The 27,619-nt window shown below is 33.9% G+C and overlaps 1 protein-coding gene across 1 annotated transcript; it reads left to right on the top strand.

Moving 5' to 3' along the window:
• The first annotated feature begins 1,657 nt into the window (after window positions 1–1,657).
• LOC143258668 (uncharacterized) lies at window positions 1,658–24,110 on the top strand. Its single transcript, XM_076518037.1, has 2 exons — window positions 1,658–1,880; window positions 22,975–24,110. The coding sequence occupies exon 2, from the start codon at window positions 23,012–23,014 to the stop codon at window positions 23,498–23,500; it is 489 nt and encodes a 162-aa protein (XP_076374152.1). The 5' UTR covers window positions 1,658–1,880; window positions 22,975–23,011; the 3' UTR covers window positions 23,501–24,110.
• Window positions 24,111–27,619: the final 3,509 nt, after the last annotated feature.

Raw genomic sequence — 27,619 nt, 5'->3', positions numbered from 1 at the left:
GGAAAAATTACTATACATTTATTTCCTATCATACTTTTAATTCAATGGTGCAATTTTTCTTTTAGGGAAGATGTATTTCTCTAGATATGGTTGTCTTAATTCAATACAGTATCTTAGAACGTTAAAGGTGCAGTTAACTTTTGACCTCAAATGTTATTTTATCGAGAATTTACCGTGGATTTTTACTTTTTAATTTAGTAAGTGAAGGGGTGACCCTCTTTTGACTTTTGATCTAAAACCTTATCCTAGTTGTTGTCTTCAGTGGAGTTCAAATAACATGCCACTGTTATACCACAATAAAATTCCACTTTCCCCATCACACAGTAATCAATGCAAGTTATCTTCAACTTTTGGTCCAAAATAGTCATTGTAACTGATTGATCTGGTCTGTCTGTCACTTCCACGGTCGTGTCTGTGCAAACCACAACCTGAAACATGATTCGGTCTTTGATCTATAATTTCATAAAATTTCATGTTGAAGTTTAAGGAAAAGCTATATTTTACTCTTCCTTAAATAAAAAAAAATATATTGGGAGTGTTTCAGTAAGTTGTTCTCAATTGTTGTGCAAGTTTTCTGTATGTATTAGTTGTCATTATTGTAAATAGAATTTACAAGGTCGTAAGATTACATTAACCTTAAGGGTCACTGAAATTATTTCTTCTTGACTGACATTCTTTCTGTATCATTGTTTCCCTGTAAGGTAAGCTACACGCAAATTCAGGGGGTTGTACAAACATTTGTGTAGATGTTTTCTTATTCTATCCAATTCCAGCATCTAGGTAAGAATTTCGACAAACTTTAAAGCTGATTAGTAAGAATCCACTGCTATGTTGGCGGTTTTTTTCGTATATATAAATATTTTTATTATTCCATGATGCCCATATTTGATTTATTCTTTTTAAACCATTTCCGGAATTTACTGTCCATTACAGATTATTTAGAGCTTACCTCTTATGAATCCGTGTACCTCAGTACCTACTGATCTCCTTACTAAAAATGCTTCACAACTGCCAGAATTAATTAATAGCGACAATAAGAGAAACATACTTTTAGTGTATATCCAGGATTACTCGAGTTTTTTTTTTTAATAATTAACTGAAAGAAACAATAATGACCCAGCTTCTTTGATCACTTAAACCAAGACAGGTGAACAGACCGATAGTACAGGGTGTTCGGAAAGTTACTGTGCAGTTTTGTAAACATGTATCTATTCAGTCTATTTTAAGCCAGCAACTGATAGCAGTGTTTTGAAACAAAATAAGAAGGATCCAGGCCTGTATTGATGCCAACGGGGGTCACTTTCAACATTGTTTATAATTGTCATTCATATTTACCTCCTGTATTCTATATTGAAACACGTCTGTTAATAAATGTATAAGTGCACAGTGACTTTTCGAACACCCTGTATATTACTCTCTGTGTAATTTATACGGTTCTAGAGCTGGTTTAACGATTTTACTTATAAATGTATACAAGTTTGTGACCTGGAGTGCTGCCATAAAATATGGCAATATATTCATTGCATACATAGGCAATGCCTTTGCTGTTGCCATAACAACCGTACACAATGCCAGTTCAGTATTGTTATTGACAATTTCTGTAACTTGTCAACATTTAAAATGTAGCTTTGTATGCTGTCCTTTCAGTTTATATGATAGTCTAGGGTAGATATAACGCATATACTCATATTTCTCTGGATTTAAAATAATAAACCTCGAAAAGTATACAATTAAAAATAAAAGAAATATTGAATTGTTCCCCCTCCCTCTTACAACGTCACTATAAGATTTCCACAGCAACTTCGGTTTGTTTAGACAAACTTGAAATATTATATTGCGCAGGCTAGTTTCAGCAAAACCTTGAACAAAGTACTGATAAGGTAAGTGAAACATTTATTTTGTTAATCTGAAATATCATAGCGTATAAGTTAGGTTGTTTTCACTCGCCATATATCTAGATATAAGTAGAGTAAGTTTTAATCATTTCCTTAAAAAAAGCTACATAAATATGTTTCATTTCTAAATACTTAAAGAAATACTATATATAATTCAGCTATTTGGTTATCAACTTAACAAACAGGTCCAAACAACAACTTATAATAAGATTCATATATCTTTATTAGTATTTACATTACTATCATCAGTTTAGTGTTTTTATGTTTGTACTCTCATAACGTGGCATATGTTCTTTTAGAAGCAATTGTAATAGATTTCAGTTAGTTATGTAGCCCTTCTATGGGACAGCGATATGTTAACGAGCTTACAACTCTAGAATCCAGTGGACACAGCAGATAGTCCATTGTGGCTTTGCTCTGAAATAAACAAAGATATTTTATGTACTTATGATTACAATTATCAAGGATATTTTTTGTTCACGCCGTTTTTTCCCCTTTGTTTTCTTTCCCCTATTATTTGTCTATAATATTAATTAGCTAAACGTAGAAGACGAACACTTTTTTAATATAAGCTTAATAGAATAACCAAAAGTCCTAAATAAGAACATATACTTGACACAATGTAACGATTGTGTATAACACAATCCTTATAATAGTACACATCGGTTAGGTTACAATCAATCATCACATAAAGTAATTACTGGAATTAACAATAACCTGTATCATCTAAAGACAATATTTCTCACAACATCGGTTAAATTAATTATTATTCTTCGTACACCTACATTTATAGACTGTTATTGAATCTTTAGATATATACGGTTTAGGCTAAAAGCATGTTCATTAATCGTGTACGTGAGTTACGTGAGAGGTAATTCGTGATAAATGAACAAATTACAGTGCATTGTTTGTTTGTGACCTGTGAAATAAACTAAATACTGTGTATTGACTTTGAAATGACAACCAGTAAGAGCCGATTTACAAATTATTTGTAGAAGTAGATAAATTTATCAAACCCTACAAAAGTCATAATGAACAAGTAAAAATTAGTTTAGAGAAATTAGTGAACTATTGTACAAGACACGAGTAAAGATAAAAGCCAAATCATTTCATTTCATTCTAATTTTACTACGTTTTATGCAGAATTCTGCTTTTATTTACTTTTATGGTATTACTAAATATATTACTGACATATTTACCTGATAAATGTAACTAACGCTAATACAAAACTAACGCTGACACAAAATTAACGTGATAAATGTAACTAATGTTAACACAGAACTAATGTGATAAATGTAACTAATGCTAACACAGGACTAACGTGATAAATGTAACTAATGTTAACACAGAACTAGCATGATAAATGTAATTAATGCAAACACAGAACCAACGTGATAAATGTAGCTAATGCTAACACAAAACTAACGTGATAAATGTAGCTAATGCTAACACAAAACTAACGTGATAAACGTAGCTGATGTTAACACAGAAATAACGTGATAAATGTAACTAATGCTAACACAGAAATAATGTTGCATGTTACAAAAGCAACAGATCATTTGGTGATAAAAACATATTTCATTAGTGATGTGCACAGGTAGGTGGCTGGGTGAGATAAAAAGTGTCCTTTTTTTCTCTTATAGAGAATTGTCAACAACTTGTAGAACTTTACAATAAAAAAGAGATAATTGTGATAAGCTATGAATAATTAATACCCCAAAATTTAGTGTTTAGTTTAGATCATAAAAATGTTATAAGACCTTTGAATAGAAATGAAAAATTACCTGCTTACTTCTTTTAAGGCCACACTCTCACTTTGGATAATTACAAAATTATTTTTACTCAATAAACTAATGAAATTAATGAAAGTTATTTTATTTATTTATTCACTGGTTTCTAAACTGATTTTGAGTGACACCGTGTGACTGAGTTTCTCGTTAAAAGTTATCATAGAAACCTAGGTATTTCTATCCTAAAGACGGTTGGTATGGGTATTAACACTTTAATTAAAATAAAGTACAGAACAATGTCTCGATCTCCATAAGTCATTTTGGTTTGAGTTCTTGTATAAGTAGGGCTTCTTTGATTTTGCAACAGTCAGTTACAAACTCTTTTTTTAACCTGAAGATGACCCAAGAAAGTCGAAACGTTGTTCTGTACATTAATTTAAGTTTTAATACCCATGACAGCCATCTTTAGAACACTTTTTACTTCAAGCGAGTTTCTCGTCATTGTGAATTTTCAAGTATTTACTGAAACATCAAGTGAGAAGAGAATTAAGATGATAAAAAGGAAAGTTAGATTAGTATCAGCAAATTTTTATTCTTGCCTCGTTCTTCATCTAGTGTTAAAGGACAATGTTTTGTGGCATTGTTTCATATCCAGGAATACCGTTCAACAAACAGAGTTACTTTCTCCCAGTGATGCAGAAAAGCAAGTGAATGGATTAAGATAACAATAATAAATGGGTTACAACAAATAGGCCACTTATGATAATTAAAACACGTCTCATATAAATTTACATTCTGTCTCTCATAATAGTGGAATACCTGTAAGTGCGACTTTTTTTCATTCTTGCATTATGGCCTGCATTAATAAACACAATACAAAATTAAGTAGATTTGAAAATATATACGTTATTTAAATTATCTTTTCTACGCTGAAGTATTAACGTTAGGTCCACAAAACAATCTACAATAGTAAATCCGATGTTTCTAACGGAACCAAGAGAGTGAAATACATACATAATTAGTAATATATACGTAAAGGATACACTGATGTATGTATGTGCGTGCACTTGTGTGTATGTGTGCTATTGCACTTTTCCTTTACTAACTGTTCTCTCTTCTCAAGTATATTTGTATGTGTACTTTCACAAAAAATATTTTCAAGTCATCTACTATTACCTATTTACTATTAGTTAAATATTTAACATTCATTATCTTGCTATCTAATATTGAGTCTACTAACCGTAACACTACAGAAGACACAGAAATACCATTGTACTCTTATAAAAATATTAGTAGATTTTATAGAACTAATAAATACAGTTCTGATTTAAAAAACGTTTGTGAAAATTAACTGAAGTTTATGAGGAGACTAGACTGGAAAAAATTCAAATAAAAACCTGAATTTATTCTCCAGGGTAAAAGACAATCTGAGGTTCTGAGCTGGTACTGAATAAATCAAGATTTTTAAGTCAAGATAAATTTGGCACGATCACAGATGATTACGTTGGTTGAGAAAACTATTGAGTAAATACCACAAGACAAATCAAATGACAATTTCCTTTTAAGCTGTAATAAAAAAGATAGCTTCTAGAATAGAATATGAAGTTCCAGTAATGCTTCTGTTTCGTTTGGTATTTATTGCAGCCATAATGTAGCAATGAGTCCAGTATATCACTCGTTGTTATAGTTGCTCCTCGCTAATGAAAGAGGACTGTTCACGATTAATGACAACGATAGAAAAATGACTGATTAAATTATATATACCCTATTTCCTGCACAGATGATGTTCTTTGTGATGACTCTAGTAACATCTAAAACCCAGATTCTATTCCAAAAGGATTTTACTCAAATCAATCAGCTCATTGTTATCTTTCCTCTTTACATCTTTTTTAAGTCCAATAATGGAGCTCAGACGATAATTTCTAAGGGTTCTGGTGGACTTTTAGAACAAAATTGAAGTACAATTGTTCATGGAAAACATTTGTGAACGACATTGCATGATTTATCGTTTATACTTGTATCTTGTGTGGATTATTGAATGTTGACTTCGATATGTGCGTATCTTTTGTTTGGATGGAACCATACGTTATTTATACACCAAATATTTGCAAAAATGGTATCTTTTCGAGGTATTGTCATTACATTAGCTTGCTCTTTTGATGACGTGGAATCCATCGATATATCCGTACCAGCACAGAATATATGAAGCGTAGAATGTATAGCATTGTGTTTTATTTATAAATATATTGACAAGAAGAACAGGTGAAATTGGATTGCTTATGCTTGAGCCATCTGTTTGAAGATTCTTGTTGTTGAGAATTAAGTTGTTTTAGTTGTTATAAATCATAAGATAGTGATAGAAAATGTGCTGGAGAGGTCAGTTAACGGATTGAGGGCATTAGTGTGGAGACTGAATGAATTTACGTTTTGTTAGCGGGATCTTCAATGAAAAATGGCACGACATTAAAGATTTTAGGTTTAGTTGGCATATTATGTTACTGAAATTCCTTAAGGAGAAATTTAGAAATGTTGCGTAAGCTGAGAGATGCCTAACTACCTATCTGCTAAGATCGTAGTTTAAAGAATAATAAGTGGATATTATAAGTCGTACGGGACAGACCTGCTTGTTTAAGAATGCCAGAGAATTACGGTGTGCGGGAGTCAATTCGAAATAGTTAAAAAGAAGGTTCGTCAGTCATTAATTTTTTTTCATTTATAACAAAGTGCTGTTACTTGAAATAGATTTGAATTTCTTTATATCCATTACATGTGTGTGTGTTATTTCACTGTTGATTTATCAACTGCTATCTCTTGGCAATATACTTTTGTGTGCTATTTCACACTAATTATTTTCAAGTCACTCGATATTTTATATTTATTATCATTTAAATGTTTAATGTTCGTTATCTTTACCCCATCTTTAATGATATAGAGCTTTCTGAAGTTTTTCTTGTTGTTTCCTTCTATGCAAGTTTTGCTGTAATAATGCTAGATACAAAATCATTGGTGTTTCTCTATTCAAAGCTCACTTTATTTCTCTCTATATTTTTCAAGTCGAGTATCACTTACTTCTCCTGGTGAAAGGCTAGTCAGATGATATCTTGACTTCCCTTATGTTTAAACGAGAATGAAAAATTAAGTTGGTAGCATTAATTATTACGGGTAAATCCTTTCTTTACCGTTAAATAAGAAACGTTATGTTCAAACATTCTGGAATAGATTTTCCTAAAGTAAAAGCATTCATGATCCAGATCTAAAGTGAATTGGTTAACAGGAATGCATTTTGATTCACGAATCCAGTAGAAAAAAAAAAATTCTACGGACGAAAGGCATGTAAATTCATGATTAATGGAAGGTTATCCTAGGGCATAAAAAGTTGTTTGTCTTATATGTAATTGTAAAAATTGCAAAAATGCCAAGAACTGCAAAGCATAAAGTGTGAGACCGCGAATTTGCACGAATCTCTGCATAAACCCAACAATTCTCCACATCACATTTGGTGAAGATTCATTAACAGGAGATGAAGTAGTGGTAAAAAACGCAAAACTATCATAAAAATAGCAAAATGCAAAATTGAAAATTTGATATATCGTCCCATAGACATAATGAGCTTCCATACCAATTTTGGTGAAGGTCCATACACACCCTGTGAAATAATGAAATAGGCATACAAGAAACAACAGATAGTACTATTACTTCCATATAGACACATGTCAAAATTACAGGAGAATATAAAAATAACATTTCATTCTTAATTCGAACTCCTTTTATTCAATTAATTGCATACCACCCTGAAACCATGTCAACAGTTTTTGGATAGATCAAGATGTATTAATATTTACTTTAAAATGATACTACTTAGCAAATCGAGGGTGGAAAAAAAAAACAGGAATGTTATGCTAGAGCACCACAATAAGTGAGCTTTTGTTTGACATACCAAATTCCAAGCGAGCTTCTACGTTCTACTCTTATTCTTTTCAGATTGTGATTTATCTAGTGTGCAGGTTCAACCTTTTACTTGGTTTACAGATATCTGAAAACAATGAAATTTCATGTAATTTGATAATAAAATAATATAGGTCAAAGTTTATAAAAGATGTTTGTTGTTCACGATCGTAAATGTTAATTACAAGCCACAGCTTTTAGGCCTCATTTATAAAACAAATTTTCTTATTGAAGTTTGGAAACAACGTATCTAGCAACACATAACAAAACGATATCTGTTAATGGCATGGACAGTAGCAGGTACAACATTTAAATCGACGTATGATGAGGTGTCTGTGGTTAAACAAACGATAGCTCTAGCATAACACGGTCATGTTTTTGTCGAGTTGTTCGATGCCATTTGCATAAACTTTCAGAGTTTTATTTTATAACTCTAAAGTGAAACAACATGCTGCATTATAGCCTGATTACAAAAGATTGTTTTATGGGAGTCATAGTCATAGTTTTCTGACTTCACAATCAGTCATATATTTTAGGTAACATTCATAATAATTAGTAGTTCATAGTATGTTCACATAATTCTACTTGGTTCCAAGCAATTTAATGAACTCTTTTATGCGAGACGTCATCGTGAACAAACAAATATTTATAATATCTTAACGTCATTATATTCTAATATAAGGATTTATTAAAAATGTTAATTTATTAAAAATCCTTATGTGACATTTGATTTTCTATCGACAGAATACCTTAATTATTTGTTTCGGAATTTTACTCAAACTCAAAGTTAAACAAGTGGCCTTTTTTAATTTTGAACAGGTAAACTAAAGAAAAGCTAGTCAACAGCACCAACTCTTAGACTACTTTTATTTGATCGAAAAATGGAATTTTAACTGTCACACCGATATAAATTCATCCAACCTACAAAGTTCTAAGTGTATTTTCACAGTTTATTAAAATATACAATTGTTAGGACATTCTAAGCTTTATGAATGAATTGTTACAACTGAATTGCAATATGCATCATTATAGTTTCGCTTGTTTACAATTTTGAGCCTGGCATGGCCAAGCGCGTAAGGCGTGCGACTCGTAATCCGAGGGTCGCGGGTTCGCGCCCGCGTCGCGCTAAACATGCTCGCTCTCCCAGCCGTGGGGGCGTATAATGTGACGGTCAATCCCACTATTCGTTGGTAAAAGAGTAGCCCAAGAGTTGGCGGTGGGTGGTGATGACTAGCTGCCTTCCCTCTAGTCTTACACTGCAAAATTAGGGACGGCTAGCACAGATAGCCCTCGAGTAGCTTTGTGCGAAATTCCAAAACTGTTTTCAATTTCGTCCCGCACGAATTGAAAAAGTCCGGGGATTGGTTGGTTAAACAATATTTGGAGAACATTCTGTTGTCCTTTGCTTTCAGTTAAGCCTCAGCATAGTTTACATGTATGCTGCGGTTCATCATCCTTTTTGAAGATGAAACCTTGGCTAACAGCTGAACACCAGAAGGTGAGGTATATCTTTACAGAATACCGTAGAATCATATAATAAAGATGAAGACAATTGGCAAAAAAAAAAGTATTATTATTCACGAAGTTCCAACATTTCGAGATACACGTATTCCATCTTGAACGAAATCTGAAAATACTGCTACATAGATATGTATTAGCAAATGCTAAAGCCCGGCATGGCCAAGCGCGTTAAGGCGTGCGACTCGTAATCCGAGGGTCGCGGGTTCGCATCCCCGTCGCGCCAAACATGCTTGCCCTTTCAGCCGTGGGGGCGTTATAATGTGACGGTCAATCCCACTATTCGTTGGTAAAAGAGTAGCCCAAGAGTTGGCGGTGGGTGGTGATGACTAGCTGCCTTCCCTCTAGTCTTACACTGCTAAATTAGGGACGGCTAGCACAGATAGCCCTCGAGTAGCTTTGTGCGAAATTCAAAAACAAACAAAACAAAAAGCAAATGCTATATTACCATTAGTAACTAGTATACTTAAATTCTCAGTACAGAGGTAAATAAAAGAAAACCATAATATATATATTACGAATGTATCATAGAGGAATAGTTATATGAAATATTGTGATCTCTGGTTTAGAGATGTGAATGAATGGACCAGTGGCTGGATTTTAATAGTGGGCGGTCTATTCTGTTTGATACTCTCAAATGAACAGATACTTCAGTTTTCCCAATGTATGTGACTTTAAAATCACGAACCGTAAACAAGGAAGTTCAGGTATATGATATTTATATTCAAACAAGTGTTTAGTGCAGAGGCTGGGTCTACATGTTAGAATGAACTGAATTTGAGTTTAGAAGTTTTTTATTAATGAGAAGAGGTTCTTAATTTGTAAGAACTATGAGCCCATAAGAGGAAGGAAGATAATGAGGAGAAATCCGTGGACAGTATGCACAGTAGCCGGCAGATGACATTTGTTATTTAGAAATTTGGAAGTAACATTTGTTAGGAGGTTAGTCAGAGAGCCATTATTTAACAGCTGTTTGTATCGATGTGTAATATCTCTGTGTAAAACAGGGCTATTCGAGCAAAGATGAAAAATTCTGCTTAACGGTGCCATAACTGGATTTTGATTGAAAAACTTGGGAATAAACCATAAAAATTAGCATAAAGCGGCTGTGAAAGTTCTTGCATGATAAATAGAGGTAGAAAAACGTTTATTTTCTTTCGTAATCTAATGTCTAGAAAAGACTAAAATTCATTTTATTCAAGCGTGGATGTGAACTTCATATTGAGGTATTGGGAATTAAAGATAAGAAATAAATCTAGAAATGTGACTCGAATCTCGAAACAGCTTCCTTCCTTACTTTTGGTAGGTATTCGGGGAATTAACTAATTAAGTAATGAGTTACCCGGGATATTCAAGAATTGACAATCCTTCTTCGCCCTCACACCTTATAATTGGTTGAGAGTTAGGTGAAAAAAAGGGAGTGGATGTACCAAAATATGAATACGTAAATAGAAAAACATATATACGCAAAATAAATTTCTGCCAGAGAAAAGGGAGGGGGGAGTAGAAGCAAAAACAGTGGCATGGTTACTCTCAACAAATGGATATTTTCAGGGCGGGCTGGGATTTGTGAATCCAGTGTACTGGCTAAGATCTACAGATCCAATGCTATACAATTTTGATGCGAGAAGAGACTGGGGTATTCGGAGAAAACTCGGTCTCACTAATTGGGGCCAAATGAAAGCCCGACTAGTGCCCCAAATATTATCTGAAATTGATTAGAACATGTTAAATGTATAGAGACTATTAGGATATTTTATTAAAAGATAAAGATACTTCATGTTAAGGTGTTGAATTATGTTGTTTGTCGTGTATCATGTTGAGTAGCACAGAGTATGTGTTTCATGTGGCAGGTGTGACTACTAGGATGCGAAATTACAATGTGAGTGAATTTCCATTTCAGGCTTTCCAATAAATTTTTGTGGTTAGTTTGTTTATTATACACTTGACTGGAAGTAGAAGCGCAATTTTGTTGATATAATGCACGAGAGTATATAAAGGTAGTTTGAGCGCAATACTTTATGTTTTGCAGAGTTATTTGAAGTGTTTGTAGTTGTTATCAATATTATGTGCTTATGGCTTCATAGTCTAAAACTGGTTTCCTGAATAGTTTGTAAATAAGTAGTATTGTGTTTGAACTGTAGCCTTGTATGTTTATTCCTATTTTACTGGGTGAATTCGTTATTGCAACTGACACCGAGGAATTTCATGTTTTCAGTGATTTTAATAGGTGAGTTTACTTGTTTTAGTGTTACATTTTTTTAGACTAGTTTTCAATGATTTTAATAGGTGAATTTACAAGTTTTAGTGTTACCTTTTTCACACGAAGTTTTTCTTTAAATTTCTATGAAATATTATTGCCTATGTTTTCGTTATATTGAGCTTTGCCCTCCATTTGACAATTTTATTTAAGTGTTTGTATTTTATGAGTTTCGTGTGGGGGAGCTAGTGAAGCACTTTTATATGCAAAAACGGCTCGTTTGGGTTAAGAAAATATTTTACGTGGAAGAGCGAAAAACATTTCGACCTTCTTCGGTCATCGTCAGGTTCACAAAGAAAGAGGTAACTGACCGGAAGCTGACCACATGTTTGAAAGGGGTTGTGTAACTGAGTGTCGGAATATAGAGGGCGGTGTTAGATGTTTAAATATATAATTTTATTTATTTTATTATATTAATATTGGTATAAAGGCGTTCCTTTATATTGGTTTATTTTGGGTTTAAGTTGTTGTATAAGTAAGGCTTCTTTAATTTTGAGTTTGTTTATGTTTGTTTCTTTATTTAGTATTTGAGTGTTTTCTATGGTTATGTTGTGTTTATTTGACTTGCAGTGTTCGAAAACGTGTGAAGGTGACTTTTTATGTTCTTTGAATCTGGTTTCCATTTTTCTACTTGTTTCTCCAATATAGAAGTCGTGGCAGTTATCACATTGTATTTTGTAAATAATGTTGGTGTGGTGTTTGTCAGTGTAGTTTTTACATAGTATAGACCTCAGTTTTGTGCCTGGTTTTTGAATAAATTTGGTATTAACTGGAATGTCATATTTTGTTACTAGTTTTTGCCAAATGTTGGTTATTTGACTGCTGATGTCAGGAATATATGGTATACGGCAGTATATGGTTTCGTGATTTTTTGATTCGTGAGATATATTTACTTTTGTTGGTTGATTTTGCTTTCTGTCTAGGTGTGTGCGTATAATGTTTTCTACGGTTTGTGGAGGAAACTTATTGATGTTGATGAAGTATTGTTTTATTTTGTCTAATTCATCGTTAATTTTTTCTGGTGAGCATAGTTTTGTGGCTGTGTTATTTGGTTTCTTAGTATATTGAGTTTTTGTTTTGTTTCATGTGCTGAGTCCCAAGGAATGTATAGTCCAGCATTGGTGATTTTTCGGTGGATTTCTGTTTTGAATTGTGTGTCGGTTCTTGTAATTTTGAGGTTAAGAAATGATATTTGATTGCTTTCTTCCTGTTCACATGTGAACTTAATGTTGGGATGTATAGAGTTAATGTGATTGAAAAAATTAAGTATGTGTTCTGTAGATTTGAATCCCGCAACCGTGTCATCTACATATCTGTACCAGTATAGTGGTGGATGTAATGCTGTGTTAATTGCTTGTGTTTCAACTTGTGTCATAAAAATATTGGCTAGAACTGGTGATACTGGGTTGCCCATGCTTAGGCCATTTGTTTGTATATAGTTTTGGTTGTTGAACATGAAGTTTGTCTTTATCGTGGTGAATATTATTATTATTCTATTAGGGTTGCTAACTGGTTACTGGGAATTTCTATGGTTGGGTTAGGGTCTCGGATATAGAGTTCTAAGGCTATCTTGCAGGCTTCAATGGTTGGAACTTCTGTAAAGAGGGATATAACATCGAAACTGGCCATTAAGGCTTTATGGTTAAGTTGATTTAGATTAGACTTGAAATTAAAAGAGTCTTTGATGAATGAGCTGGCTGATGTTACATATTTGGAGAATGCTCATGCAATGTATTTACCAAGATTATAATTAAACGATTCATATGTGGACATTATTGGTCGTAATGGACAATCTGGTTTATGAGGTTTGGGGATGCCGTATATTTATGGTGTGCGTGAGTCGGTTTTGCGAAGGTAGGAATAAAGTGTTTGTGAAATTGTGTTGGCTTTTTTCATTTGTAGTAGTAATTTGTTCAGTTGCGTCTCGTGTGTCTTTGTTGGATTTATGTGTATTGGTTTAAATTTGTTCGTGTCTGATAGGATGTTATTCATTTTTTGCATGTATTCATTCGTGTTCATTATGACTATAGCGTTACCTTTATCTGCTTTTAGAATTTTTATGTTTTTGTCTTGTTTTAGGTTTTTAATGGAATTTATGTCTCTTTTTATAAGGTTGTTTTTTAGTTTTCTGTTTTGTGAAATTATGTTGATGGTTTTATGAGAAAATTCTTTGAAAAAATCGTTTAAAATGTTGTTTTTAGGTGTTTCTGGAAAATATAAATTTGTAATTTTACCTGGGAAGTTTGGCTGTTGGATGTCAATAAAATTATCTAAGTTGTCTTCTTTCTGTTGGTTGTTTTTGGTTGTTTCCTTGTTGTTGTTCTCTGTAGAAAGTGTCACAAGTCTCTTGGCTAGGTCTTCTAAAGATATTTTGATTTCTAAGGTTAGAATGTACCTAGGTGCTATTGCGAAGTTGAGTCCTATGTTAAGTAGATGTATCTCATCTGTGTTTAATTGTCGGTCGGATCTGTTTTTGGGATATATGACAAAATTTTGAGGAATATTACGTCATTCGAAATTGCGTTAGTAGGGCAAGGAGACCAGTCAAAAATCTACTTCTTACAAACTCAATAAAGAAAAAACGGTATCAAAGGGGTCTGAAATAGAAGAACTGGATGCAAGAACAATGGAGGAAGGTGTTATTCAGTGACGAGATTTATTTTTTCGTGCAGGGTCAAAGAAGTCTGCATGTTCGAAGATCTCCAGGTGAGAAACTTCGAAAATCTCACTTCAATTAGTTCGTAAAACATCCCTTGAAGAAGATGTTTTGTGGCGTTTTCAGCTACTATGGCGTCGGAGGCTTACATATCGTAGAAGGTATGATGCGAGGACCACAGTACATCGAAGTTTTGTAGAGAAGAGTCGTTCCAGAATAAAAAAGAAATTTCCAGATGGATCTGGCATTTTTCAGCAAGATCTGGCTCTGTGCCACACATCGAAACTTGTGAAGAATTTTATGACTACAACGCGAATAAAGGTGCTGGACTGGCCTGGAAACTTTCCAGGTTTAAATCTTATTGAAAATCTTTGGGCGATTTGTAAAGAAAGACGACGTGAGGCCATAATTTAGGTGTGGTACCGCGATCCAAAAATTAGTGAAGATTGCAATCAACTCGTGGACTCGATGTCAAAGCGGATTAATGATTTTTTTCAAAAATAAAGGAGGTCATATCATGTATTTATTTGTGAGTAATTTTTGGATTCTCAGAAATGAAACGCAAAAAATTGAAAAAAATCGTAATTTTCCATCTTGTTTCAATTAATTTGCACAAGGGTGTAATTAAAACTGCATACAATGGACAAAATGTAACATTTCAGCAATGTGACATTGGTAATTATCTAGAATTCAGTAACAGAGTAAACAAAAGAACAATTTCTGAGAGAGAAAAAAGAGGTCAAGGTTGAACCTAACCTTCACTGGTCTAAAATATGGATCGAATTCTGATGAACAAGAAAGTTTGTTTGTTTTTCTAATTTGATGCCTGCGACGTATATTGTTGTATGTGTATTGCGCAAATCCCACCTGTTCTCTAAATTTATGGAAGCTTTTCGCTTGCAAAAAATCAACAATATATGTTTTGTTTGTTTGTTTTGAATTTCGCACAAAGCTACTCAAGGGTTATCCGTGTTAGCCATCCCTAATTTAGCAGTGTAAGACTAGAAGGAAAGCAGCTAGTCATCACCACCCACTACCAACTTTTGGGCTACTCTTTTACCAACGAATAGTGGGATTGACCGTCACATTATAACGCCCCCACAGCTGAAAAGGCGAGCATGTTTGGCGCGGCGGGGATGCGAACTCGCGACCCTCAGATTATGAGTCGCACACCTTAACACGCTTGGCTATGCCGGACCTAACAAGAAAAAAGCCTTGATCTAGAGTATTATAATGTTTCAGAGCGAATCTTTTGGACTTAAATATGGGCTCTGGACTGATTATTCTTGTTTGTTTCAAATTATCGTTAAAAATCGCGTAAAGTATATTACTTGAATACTCAAAGTATCATGACAGTTGAAACTCTTTAGGTTTAAAAACAATAGTCGAGATTAGGACAGAGGTTTAATATTTAACTGATATATATGCACTGAATGAAAAAGAATTGATTTTATCTTACAAAAATATACATAGGTATGGTTAGGAATCATTTTAAATGTGATGAAATCACAGATGGAAATAAGATATAAATATACTCAAACTAAAGAAACTGTGGCTCATTAATTATTAACGCAGTGAGTAATATTTATAATATACTATTATATTAATACATGTGTGCACGTATATGTATGTACGTATGTAAAATAAAAACGATTTATTATTGGATTTATTTTTGTTCTTACAAAACTTTCTTTCTTCTACCCATAGCAACTATTAAATATTCAACGTATATTTCGCGCTGGTCTCTTCAAGCACATGTGCACGCGATGGAGCGATTAATTGTTTTCATCCACGTACATCGACAAGTGTATAAGTTCTTTAATGCCTTAGGACCTACACTTGAGAAGAAATTCCAAACACAGCGAAAATGTCAATGTCTTTGTATTTAATCAGAAGCTTTAATTGCAAAATAATTAAAATGGCGATCATTATTGTGAACAAATTTTTTAATAAACGTGAACTTTAAAATCTCATTTGTACTTTTTTTTGCAACATCAAACCACAGCAAAGGACGTATGTTCACAGTCACAATTAAAAACTGCATTGATTGATTTATAAAGACCTTATAAAATGTATGCAGGCTTAAGCAGGTGATGACTTAAACCTTGTTCAATGAAAACAAAGGAAACATACGGTTTAACCAGGCGAGTACAAAGGACAAACAGATAAGAAAACATTGCAACACTTAACACATGTGTGAAAAAGTCAGGTTTTTAACTGAAATGATGGTGATACAAAAGATAAAAGTACTTGGGTTAGCAGATACCTGGCCCAAAGCCAACAACATCAGGAAACTATAACAAAACTACATATATGCTTGTTTATTCTGGAGTAAATGTAGTAGAATAAGCCATATAAGGAGCTGTGTTCGTGATTGACCCAAATACAGCAAAAAGTACATCCTACATAAGAGTGAATGAAATAACAGCATACCCGCAGCTCCAAGCAATACGTAACAATTATACGAGGAAGAAAACGACGAATTTATTCGATAATCTTCCTGGTGATATTTCAATGTAAAAGCAGTAGGCAATATGTACATAATTAGCGATTTTAACGGAAAACTAGAGAAGAAAATAAGTCTGTTTGATGAAATGGAAATGGAAGCAGATTTCTGAAACTATGTAGTCAGCATGACTTATTCATTACAAATATATTCTTCAAACGTAAAGATACATAAGTATACACTTGGTATGGAAGGTATGATATGAACTGCACGAGCCAAACTGACTTCATTATGGTGAGAAGTTTATATATATGTTTGTAGTTAACTATAAAGTTACACAATAAGCTATCTGAGCTCTGTCAACCACAGGTATCAAAATCCTGTTACTAGCATCGTGAGTTTTCTGCGCCATGGGATGGCATGGTGAGAAGAATCTGCCGATATACGAGATATTCAAAGCCAACACTAAACACAACAACAGATGAAGGCTATAAAATGGTGAGAAGCAACTAAGACCAATCATTAAAACTCAATTAAATAAGACACAAATAGGATTCAGAAAGAATGGAAGTTGTACTGATGCAGTCTGTACGAAACTTAGAGAAAATATCATTGAGTGCAACAAACAGTTGAATACAGCCTTTATTGATCAAAAGAAGGCGTTTTACAGTTAGCAGAGAACAGCTAAGAAAGATACTGAAAACCTATGGTGTTAGTGATAGTTCTAACAACATCTACAAGAACTGCAGTTGTCAAAACGAGGTCAGGTGCCTGAAAAACAATTCAAGTGAGCTTGGAGATCTGGCAGAGCTGTGTCCTCTCAAAATTTCTTTTCCTAATGTACGTTTACCGTATTTGCAAAATGGCAAACATTGTTGAAAAAGAAAGCCTAAATGAGCTCTTGTTTTTGGACGACGAAGCATTTATGGCTTCCACTGAACAAGAACTGTGGCCTGGCACGGGCAGGTGGTTAGAACGCTCCACTCGCAATCTGAGGGTGGCGGGTTCGAATCCCCGTCACACCAAATATGCTTGCCCTTTCAGCCAATTCCACTATTCGTTGGTAAAAGAGTAGCTTAAGCGTTGGTGGTGGGTGGTGGTGATTAGCTGGTTTCCCTCTAGTCTTACACTACTAAATTAGGAACGGCTAGTGCAGATAGCCCTCGTGTAGTAGCTTTGAGCAAAATTCAGAAATAAACATGAAATGTAAAGTCATACTGAACACTTTAACACAGTATGCAGAAAGTTCAACATGAAGACCAGTATCAGAAATACAAAAATCCTATCATTTTAATGAAAATAAAACACTGCTTAACGTCCATTTATTTTCGACATAATTCTACTAGTAAAGAGTAAGTCATTTCAGAAGTAGATATTTCTTCTGTTTGTCAAGTTACAATATTAACTATCTTATGAATAACAGGTACATTTGTAAGTATAACGTTGTCTAAAATGTTTCCATATTTTGCAACAAATAAATCACTATTATTACTATGGAATACAAGTAATACACTTTGTACTGTCAAACCGAGAAATGCATGTTATAGTAAACAAGTGCATATGTAATTTGTACAATGAGGTAGGTTCTATAGACATAACGACGATTTATTAGAAAAACAAAGAATTTTATCTGGCACCTGTAGAAAGATGTGTAATTCAGCATTTCACTTATCAAAACAAAATATTACTAAAACATAAATAATGGCAAAATATAACATTAAACCATTATAAATATCACCTGTAACCTTATGTCAGTTTGTATTAAACATTTGGTATTTGGTTGGCCCTTCTCATACTCTAATAACCTTTACAAGGCAGCGTGGCATGCTGTCGATGAGATTATTGATGTAATCTCCGTAATTTCATCTCATCTTGTTGCTAAAATGTGCTGCAACGTACCTACAGTAACTGTTTTAGGGTTGAGGTTAGCATTTTTCTGCTCAGTTCTGCCCAACAATTCTCAATGGTATTACAACCTGGAGACTTTGTTGTTCTTGGCAATTTTCTACTTTCCTCTTGTTCGAGTTAATCCTGTAAAATACGTGCGCCGTAAGCAGTGACATTGTCATTCTTGGGCACAAAGTTATTGTAAAACCCTACCTTAGCATATGGCAGAAATATCATCTCCATGTAATAACTGTGGGAAGGGCCACTGACGTTTCCCTGAAGGGTGTTAAGAGCAGTTTTTTCATCATGATGAATAGCTGCCCAAACATATACTGCACCACTTCTTGTGTGTTCCCTGTGAGAAAGATAGTCATCCCTTATGTGTCCTTTAGGCGAAAGACGAACATGAATCCTACCATCAGCTTTAAAAAGCCGGAAACAGGACTCATTTGTGGGCATGCCGTCTTGTCCAAGTAAAACGATGACGGGGTGAATCCTGGTTACGATCTAGTTGCAGATAGCCATTTTTTTTTTGCAAAATAACCTTGTTTGGTCAGGATCCAGCTAATTGTTCTTCTGGATCCCTAGTTTCCTGTTGCAAGACTTCTTTCAACCTTGACATGTTAACCTGATCAAAACACGGTAAACTTAGGCAGTGGTTTTTAGCATCTACCAATATACCTTCCTGGAACAACATTTCCCATAGATTGATGACGTTTCAAGATTGTGGATACAGTACACTGGAGGAACCCTACTATTCTGGTATGTTCGTTTGCTTCACACCATTTCTGGACAGTCGAACAATTTGGCGTCTTGTAACTCCTAGCAAGTGACGAGGCATGAATTTACACCAAGTACAGAGAAATTGTCTGAACAAAATGTTAATCTGTTTCTAAAAAGATTATACCAGAAGCACACCCTTTCATACAAAACAAGTAAATATGTGTCTGTGCTGATGAAAAAACGCTCAAAATAACTTATACAGACCAGAATAACTACTCATACATCTTTTCCGATAATACGCTATCTTCTCTCTTACTACTCAGACATTCACTCAACAACAGCTCCTTACGTGTAAACAATAAACTCAGTAAAGAACAGTATGCAAACGTTTTGATCAAGCCTATAGTATGTTTCTAAACATGTTGAAATATCTAGCTACCAAGATCGTTCTGTGATTCCAAAGAAGAGTAAAACAAAAATTCCTGCGCAAAATGTATGTATGTGTATACTTGTGCGTATGTGAATATGTTCTAATTCGAAATACTGATAATTCAAAATCGGCTTAGTAATCACCAAATTTTCTTAGATCAGTAATTGCATGTTTTATTACTGTTATTATTTTAGTTTCTTCGTTTAGAATTCAAACTTCAAAATCATATAAAGAAGCGGGAATACAGTTCTTGAGAAATGAGATTAATTCCAAGAATAAGTTATCTAAGTTTAGGGATTTATAGTCAAAGGGCTATTTAGCAGTTCTGGTAACTTACGAGGGCTGTTCAAAAAATACGCAGACTGTTTGAATTGCGCGGCTCTAGTTGGTTCCAGGGTAATCCGCTTGGTGTCGCTAGGTTTGCACAGATCAGCTGATTACGACGCCATTTCCCGATTGCAGATATCTTTATTTGTGTATTAGCTACGCGGTTTTAAGTGAAGTGCGATTTTTTCGTTTGGCGGATTTCAGAATGAATGACCTGAAGGAGCAACGACTTGCTGTGAAATTTTGTGTTAAACTTGGAAAATCTGCGACTGAAACTTTTGCTATGCTTAACACGGCTTACGGTGATGTTGCTATGAAGCGTACGGCATGTTTCAAGTAACATGAACGTTTTAAGGATGGTCCACAGTCCATTGAAGATGATGAGCGTCCTGGATGTCCTTCCACGTCAACTGACGACCCACACGTCGACAAAATCAACACCCTGGTGCGGGCAAATCGACGTCTGACTGTCAGGGAGCTTGCTGAAGAGTGTGGGATATCAGTTGGATCTTGTTACGAGATTTTGACCGAAACATTGAAGATGCACCACGTTGCTGCGAAATTCAGCCCTTAGAACTCGTGAGTTTTTGGCCAAACACTCGATCACTGTTCTTCCCCACCTCCCTACTCACTTGACCTTGCTCCTTGCGATTTTTCTTGTTACCCAAACTCAAAAGACCCTTGAAAGGAAGAAGATTTGAGACGATTCCCGAGATTAAGGCAAATGCGACGAAGGAGCTGGAGGACATTACAAAAGAAGCGTACCAGGACTGTTTCAACAAGTGGAAACACCGTTGGGATAAGTGTGTGCGTTGGGGAGGAGAGTACTTTGAAGGAGTCCCAGACCTGTAACTTCTAAATAAAGTACATTTTGTTTTATGATGTCAGTCCGCGTATTTTTTGAACAGCCCTCGTACTTAAGAGTTTATTTAGTTTAAAAAATCGAATGAAATTAAATTATGATAACTTTTTCAACAGTATGGTTAATCATTTTCATAAGATAAATTGGCTTCTGATTGTTTAACTCGTTTCCGAACATACTAGGTGACGCTACTTCAGAAAAATAAACGAACGACGTTTATAAACGCGTTAACAAATTGAGTAAGAAACACAAGTCAAATTGTTTTGATAGTTTTGGCCATAGCCAACATTAGAAGTTCAGCCTACATAGCCTTCAAAGGGAAGAAAGAGACATAATATAATTACTAATACCCAACTATTTAAAATCAAACATTTTTTTCAGAATCGCCGTTTGTGTGTGTTTTCACATAGTGTGCCTTAAAATAAGTTATTAGAACATGTATGTTGAAGTCTTCCAACTAAAAGGTTTTGAATATAAGGTACTTATACATAATAATGAAACATAATTCTGTCCCTAAGATAGAAATGATTGCTTAGAGGAAAGACAAGTAGTTAACACCATTCTTCCAACTCTTGGATTACTGTTGTTAAATCGAATACTGAGATTACACATCTCATGAACACAAGGTAAAGTGACGTGCGATAAAAACAACCTGCTGCAGTGGATGTGCTTTACTGGACTCTCACTTTACATATGAAATTTCAAGGCAATCCATAAAGAAATGCCTGAGATGTAACATCTCCAGTTTTAATTGAGTTTCTTCCTTTTTATTTCTCCATGCCAAAATAAGGGGAACTTTATTTCATAGAAAAACATACTTAACATTTATGTAAATTTTTCAAAGTTTGTACACTGATAGATCGTTTTTATCTATTTGATGTAAATACAAACTACATGTTATTCAAGAAAAACACCTCTCAAACTTGACGAAAATTATTGCACAAGCCTACTCAAAAAGTCGAGAGAGCTGTCGGTCCATCATTTTTACTACCGCTTCACCTTCTTAGATTTTGTCATTCGTATTAAATACGGCTGATTTATATAACAAAACTATAAAGTGAGAGGACATGCAGGTACATAAGTATTGCTTAGGCCAAGCAAACTAAATTAGCAGTTTTTAGCTCAAGTATTAAAAAGAATCATATTGTTTGACAGTTATTTTATTGTTGGTTATTCATTGCCAGTTTTCAGCACAAATTTACTAAATTTTATGTAACTATTCTAATTAAAAAGCGTTTAGTCTGAAGTGATATTAGTTTAAGCAATTACCATAAATAATGATGTTTGAGACGGCATGGGAGTGATGACAGGAAATTGTTAACCTAAATTACATGACGTTATCATAAAGGAAATTGTTAACACTGTTTTAGAGAGATAAAATTACCACCATATACTTTAAAGAATTTTGTAATGTATAGGCCTGTTCCGAATAGTATGGTTGTGATCCTAAAGTTAATGTTGGTTACTATCCAGTGTCACCTTCTTACAAGCTGTGGTTTATTGGTGTGTACTGACAAAAAATCATGACAAATAATCAAAATACCGTAGGTGTGAAAAAATGTGTGGCCAAAAAAAGGTTGATGTGCAACTTAAAGAAATGAAATCAAAGTGACTGCCAAATTAGTAGCTACATTTATAGTATTGATATTAATTTTACAGCAAATATTCAATTATTACTAGTTGGTTACGGTGTACTTTGTTTTACCCATCACCGTGCCTCAAGTTGAATGAAAAACGTAGCCTGACTAAGTAAATGTAGAATGAAAATTTGATGTAAATGTCTTATCAGTGCTAGAAGTGTGGCTGCGAGTTTGGCCGCCAATTTTTATTGTACACCTTTAAGTCACACATTCATTTTTTTTCCACACCTAAGGTGTTGTTTTAGTTAGAACACAAATTTCAAAATTAAGATGGAGCGACCTACGAAATCTCGACTACATAGGTTGTCAAACCACATGGCGCAGCAACTTGAAACATTAACGCAAGCAAACGTAAAGCCTTAATACTCAGCTTTGACTGCTCTTAATTAATAGCATTATTTTATTTATTTTTTGGCTCTAAGAGGACGTGGATCACAGAATCACATATCTAAAGTCCGGTACACTATGCACTGGGCTATGCTCGGCCCTTATTTTTTATCAATGAAAATTCGAAATAACAAGTTTTTACGCCACAATTATTAGTCAGAAAAGAAAAGAAAAAACGCTTTTTACTTGTACAAGAACATAATTTATAGTGAATAGATATTATAATATGATCGACTCCTTCTTATTTCTTGTTTGTTTGTTTTGTTAGGTTGCAAGTTGATTTGAAGAAAGAGAATCTGTTTAAGATGAGGCCAGAAGTACGAGCATGTTATGGTGCTTCAGCGGTTGGATCAGTGGCGGGAATTTTTATACTTCTGGCGGGAATTGTAGCCATGTTTTCGACAGTTCGTGCGAACGCTGGATCTAGCGAGTATGACAGCATGCGCTTCACAGTGGCAATAGTAACAGTTGGTTTTCTTGCCTTGTTGCTTGGATTTGGCGGGTGTGTCATTGGCTTCTGGTGGCATTTAAGAGAAGAGAAAGAAGCTGAACCTGAACCTAAAAAAGAAGAAGAACCAGAAGGAAAAACACAATTTCATGCTTCTCCATTTCATATTGCAGCCCCAGCACCTTTTGTATATGCTCCTCCAACAGTGTTTGCTTCTGTGTATCCAGGAAATTATTTATTACCAGGACAACCAGAAATTGCTGCACCTCCAGTTTCTGAATCTGGAGCATCACTACCGGAAGATGAACCAAAAGGTCCCAAGCAAGAGAAATTAGAAAGCTACTAGGAAAATATTTTTAGAGCGCCGGAAGCTGGTCTATAATAAGAATATTCAAACAAGTTTATTTATTTTCATGTAAAAACGGGCGGGAGGGAGGTATAGCTTAAAATAAAGTAAAATAATTTGATAGAAAACTCCAATTTTTAATTGACCAGCACAAAGTCCCTATATGAATATTGTTAAGTATCATATACATTTTTCGTAACCATTTCCAATATGTATATAATTTATAAACTAATACCAATGTTCATCTAATTATCTGCTATTTACCTATAAATATGCGCCCAGTAGCTCAGCGGTATGTCTGCAGACTTACAACGCTAAAAACCGGGTTTCGATACCCGTGGTGGGCAGAGCACAGGTAGCCCATTGTGTGGCTTTGTGTTTAATTCAAAACGACAACAACCTATATATTTATAAAGGTTTACAAAGATTTCCAGACAAGTTTGACAGTTAGTCATAATTATCTGTGCTAATTACTGTGAGGTGTAGGATCATTCAAGAAAAAACTGACAAAATTAATCTGCATATAACAAGTTTTTTTTTTAAATGTAATGATTTTAATGATACTCAAATATTCCACTCTTCTCATATTTCGTTACATAAAGAAAAATACAAAGTGAAAATATATTGTTAGAATTCAAAAAATACTTTATCATTAGACTGTTAATGGCTGTTTTCGTTTAAACTTTTAATTTTTGATACTCGGTATCAACAAAGAAGTCAAAAAGGACTTTTTCTCGATAGTTTGCCATTTGGAATTATTGTTAAAAGTCGTTGACGACTTGAGTTTAACCTCATGACTACCATACAAAATATTAGCTGCTAGTGCAGTGTTCTCTGAAAATTATAAACACTTAGTTATAAACAGCTGTAAAGTCATTCTCAGTCGTCACCTCATTTAAAGTAGTTTCGTTACAAAGTACAAACGTCACATAAACACGTGCTCTGATGATATTCAACCTTCATTCTGATTCGTCCAGGCTCCACTATTTGACGGTCATCACGACCTAAAACTGCCTTTGTAACATATTTAAGTTGAAACATTAAAAGGTTAGAAATTTGTTGGAGAATTGTACTTTAAACTTTTTTTTCCATGAAATGCGCCAGCATACAAATTTTGACATTCTCACCCTATTAAAAAAACAAAACAAACTTGTCAGGTTGATTGTTTTGTTCCCATAAGAAAATGCTTTCATTTAATTCAGTGGTTCTCAACTTTTTTATGCCCCGCACCCCTAAAAAATTTTAATATGTTCTCGCACCCCTCACAGTAATTATTTATTTAAGAATGAAGGTGAAGGTGTCTGTTTGTTTTTGGTTTTTTGTTTTTAGAATTTCGCACAAAGCTACTCGAGGGCTATCTGTGCTAGCCGTCCCTAATTTAGCAGTGTAAGACTAGAGGGAAGGCAGCTAGTCATCACCACCTATCGCCAACTCTTGGGCTACTCTTTTACCAACGAATAGTGGGATTGACCGTAATATTATACACCCCCACGGCTGGGAGGGCGGGCATGTTTAGCGCGACGCGGGCGCGAACCCGCGACCCTCGGATTACGAGTCGCACGCCTTACGCGCTTGGCCATGCCAGGCCTGTGAAGGTGTCCAAAACAAATGTTATCTCGCACCCCTGGTTGGGAACCACTGATTTAAATATACGGAACTAGCTTTGTTGTGATCATGTTTAGATTACTTCATTTGCAATATGATTATTTGTAAGTTTTTAGTGTATTATATTCTTATAAGAAAATTCATCTTAAATATATATAAATAATTAACATCTGTATTAATAACTACCATATTTGCCCCCAAATGGTTCAGCAATAATTCTGAAGGCTTATAACACTAAAAACCCAACATCGTTGTTCATGGTGGACACACCATAAATAGCCCATCGTGTAACTTCTCGCTTACAACAAACAAAATTACCTATCCCCTTTTCTTGATAAATATTCTTACAAATGGAAGTTAATTTAACCACTAAAAGATTTAGAGGAATTTATTTGCATATTTTTTTCCTAAGCCTGTGCTATTCATCGATAAAAATTATAAATTTGTTGTATGAAATTTTGAACAGGAATTATGCACCTTAGGTCACTAGGTTGAATACAATATGACACATATTGGCGGTTTTAAGCGTTTAACTCAAACGAGTAATTAAAAATGCTTGAATTATTTGATGGAAAATGTACTGTATTCTATATAAAACATTTCGTTCATGGAAAAATTATTTTACCAAAACTTTTTAATGGGATATATCTCGTGTATGGCTGTTTAGTATAACTAACTAGAAATAATCATTTTACTGAGACGAGTGTGGGTTGATATTTTGTTTATTGTTAAGTACAAAGCTACGCAAAGAGTTATGTGCAATTATAAGCCTCAGACTTTGGAGTGAGTTGATAACGTGCTTTTATTGGGTTTTATTGAAAATTCTAGTATTCATAGTCAACTGTCGATACGAATTATTTAATCGTTGAAATGTATATGTAGTTGTAATTTTTGTGGAATTTGAGTTAAGATAATTAAGGAAACCAAATGTTTATTTACGCTCGTTATAGGCAAATGAAAATGAAAAGAAAATATTTAACAAAATTATTAAGTTCATCCAGTTTTAACGCCAAATGTTAATTATTATTTTTAATTAGCATGTTTATGAGGTAGATTTTCTTTATTGAGTATAGATCATATGTATCTTGTTAAAAGTTTAGTGCCTTATTTTTTAAGATATATGTGCATATGTCTTTATACATATGTATAGACATAAAAAAAGCGACAGAAAGAAAAAAAAGTTAAATTCTATCAGTAGATCAACAGAGACAAACCGAGCATAATCAACATGTCTTAGACATGTAAGTAGAGTGTAGTGATCTGGAATTTCAATTTGTTGTACATAGTGCAACAAAACGGAAACTTGTTAATTCAAAGGTTGGATGATGAAAAATGTTAGAAATGCATCAAAAGGCCAATATAAAGACGGGTAGAAGAGAGAGAGATGTAGAAAATAAAGGCCTTAAGGCATGACCCTGAAGGTATAGAATATTTTTACGTTATAAATTGATTTTATGGATCAAATACCTCCGAAGGTAAGAAAATTGTATTTAGAAAAAGCAATTTTACTATATTTTCGACGCCATTTGTCATTTAATATCAATCGGCTATTATTAAGTTCTGTTTGATGTCCTTTATAATATATGCTTTACATTTGTCGTTGTACATGCGTTTTCTGTACAACAGTGTGCCTTATTTTGTATGTACATATGTGAGCTTATGCTTATTTTTTGTCATATAGAGAAATTAAATAAGTCTTTGGAACTTATATATATATATATATATATATACGTGTGTGTGTGTGTGCTTAATCAATATTGTGTAACAGAACAGCTAGCTGGCTTATTTCTTTAATGGAAAAAGTGATGTCGTCATACAACAAAAGTTTCTTAGATTCAGAGTTGTTATTGTGACTGTCTCTATAGCAACTAATTAAACCATTTCTTTAATTCTAATAAAGTTTACTATGCTATTTATACGTCTTCAATTTCATATTCTCATAATTCCATATGTGTAATAACAAATATATATGTACTATTTAAAATTGAAATTACATTTCGCTTACAGGGAAAAATGTGATTGGCAGAACATAGGCATAGTTTAACGTTATCGCGTTGATTCATATAGTATGATGTCATCGTGTTGATTGGCCAAATATTCATATAGAATCATGTTATTGTAGTGACTAGCCAAATATTTATATAAATTCATGTTATTGTAGTGACTAGCCAAATATTCAGTTTCGTGTTACCGTGGTGTTTAGCCAAATTTTAACATAGTTTGATGTGATCGTGGTAATTGGCTAAATATCAATGTAATTTAACGTTAACATGTTATCTTTACTAAAGTTTATCTTACTAATTTAATTCACATTTAGTAAATAAAGTTTAAAATAACCTCATTATTTCTACCCTGTTTCATTAACCTTTCTTTGTTTATTCAAGTATATGATTAGTATTTTATCACTGTAAATACGGTAAAACATACCATTAACGAAAATTAAGAATAAATATATATAAATAAATAAATGAAAATAATGTGTTCAGACAAAGCAAAAATTTAAACTCATTATCA

Source organism: Tachypleus tridentatus, chromosome 8 (genome assembly GCF_004210375.1).
Source record: "Tachypleus tridentatus isolate NWPU-2018 chromosome 8, ASM421037v1, whole genome shotgun sequence".
NCBI lineage: Eukaryota > Metazoa > Arthropoda > Merostomata > Xiphosura > Limulidae > Tachypleus > Tachypleus tridentatus.
This window is presented reverse-complemented; position numbering and strand designations above follow the sequence as displayed.

What these genes read in the sequence shown, in the direction of transcription:
- LOC143258668 (XM_076518037.1), top strand. Translation starts at nt 23,012, where the DNA reads ATGAGGCCAGAAGTACGAGCATGTTATGGTGCTTCAGCGGTTGGATCA.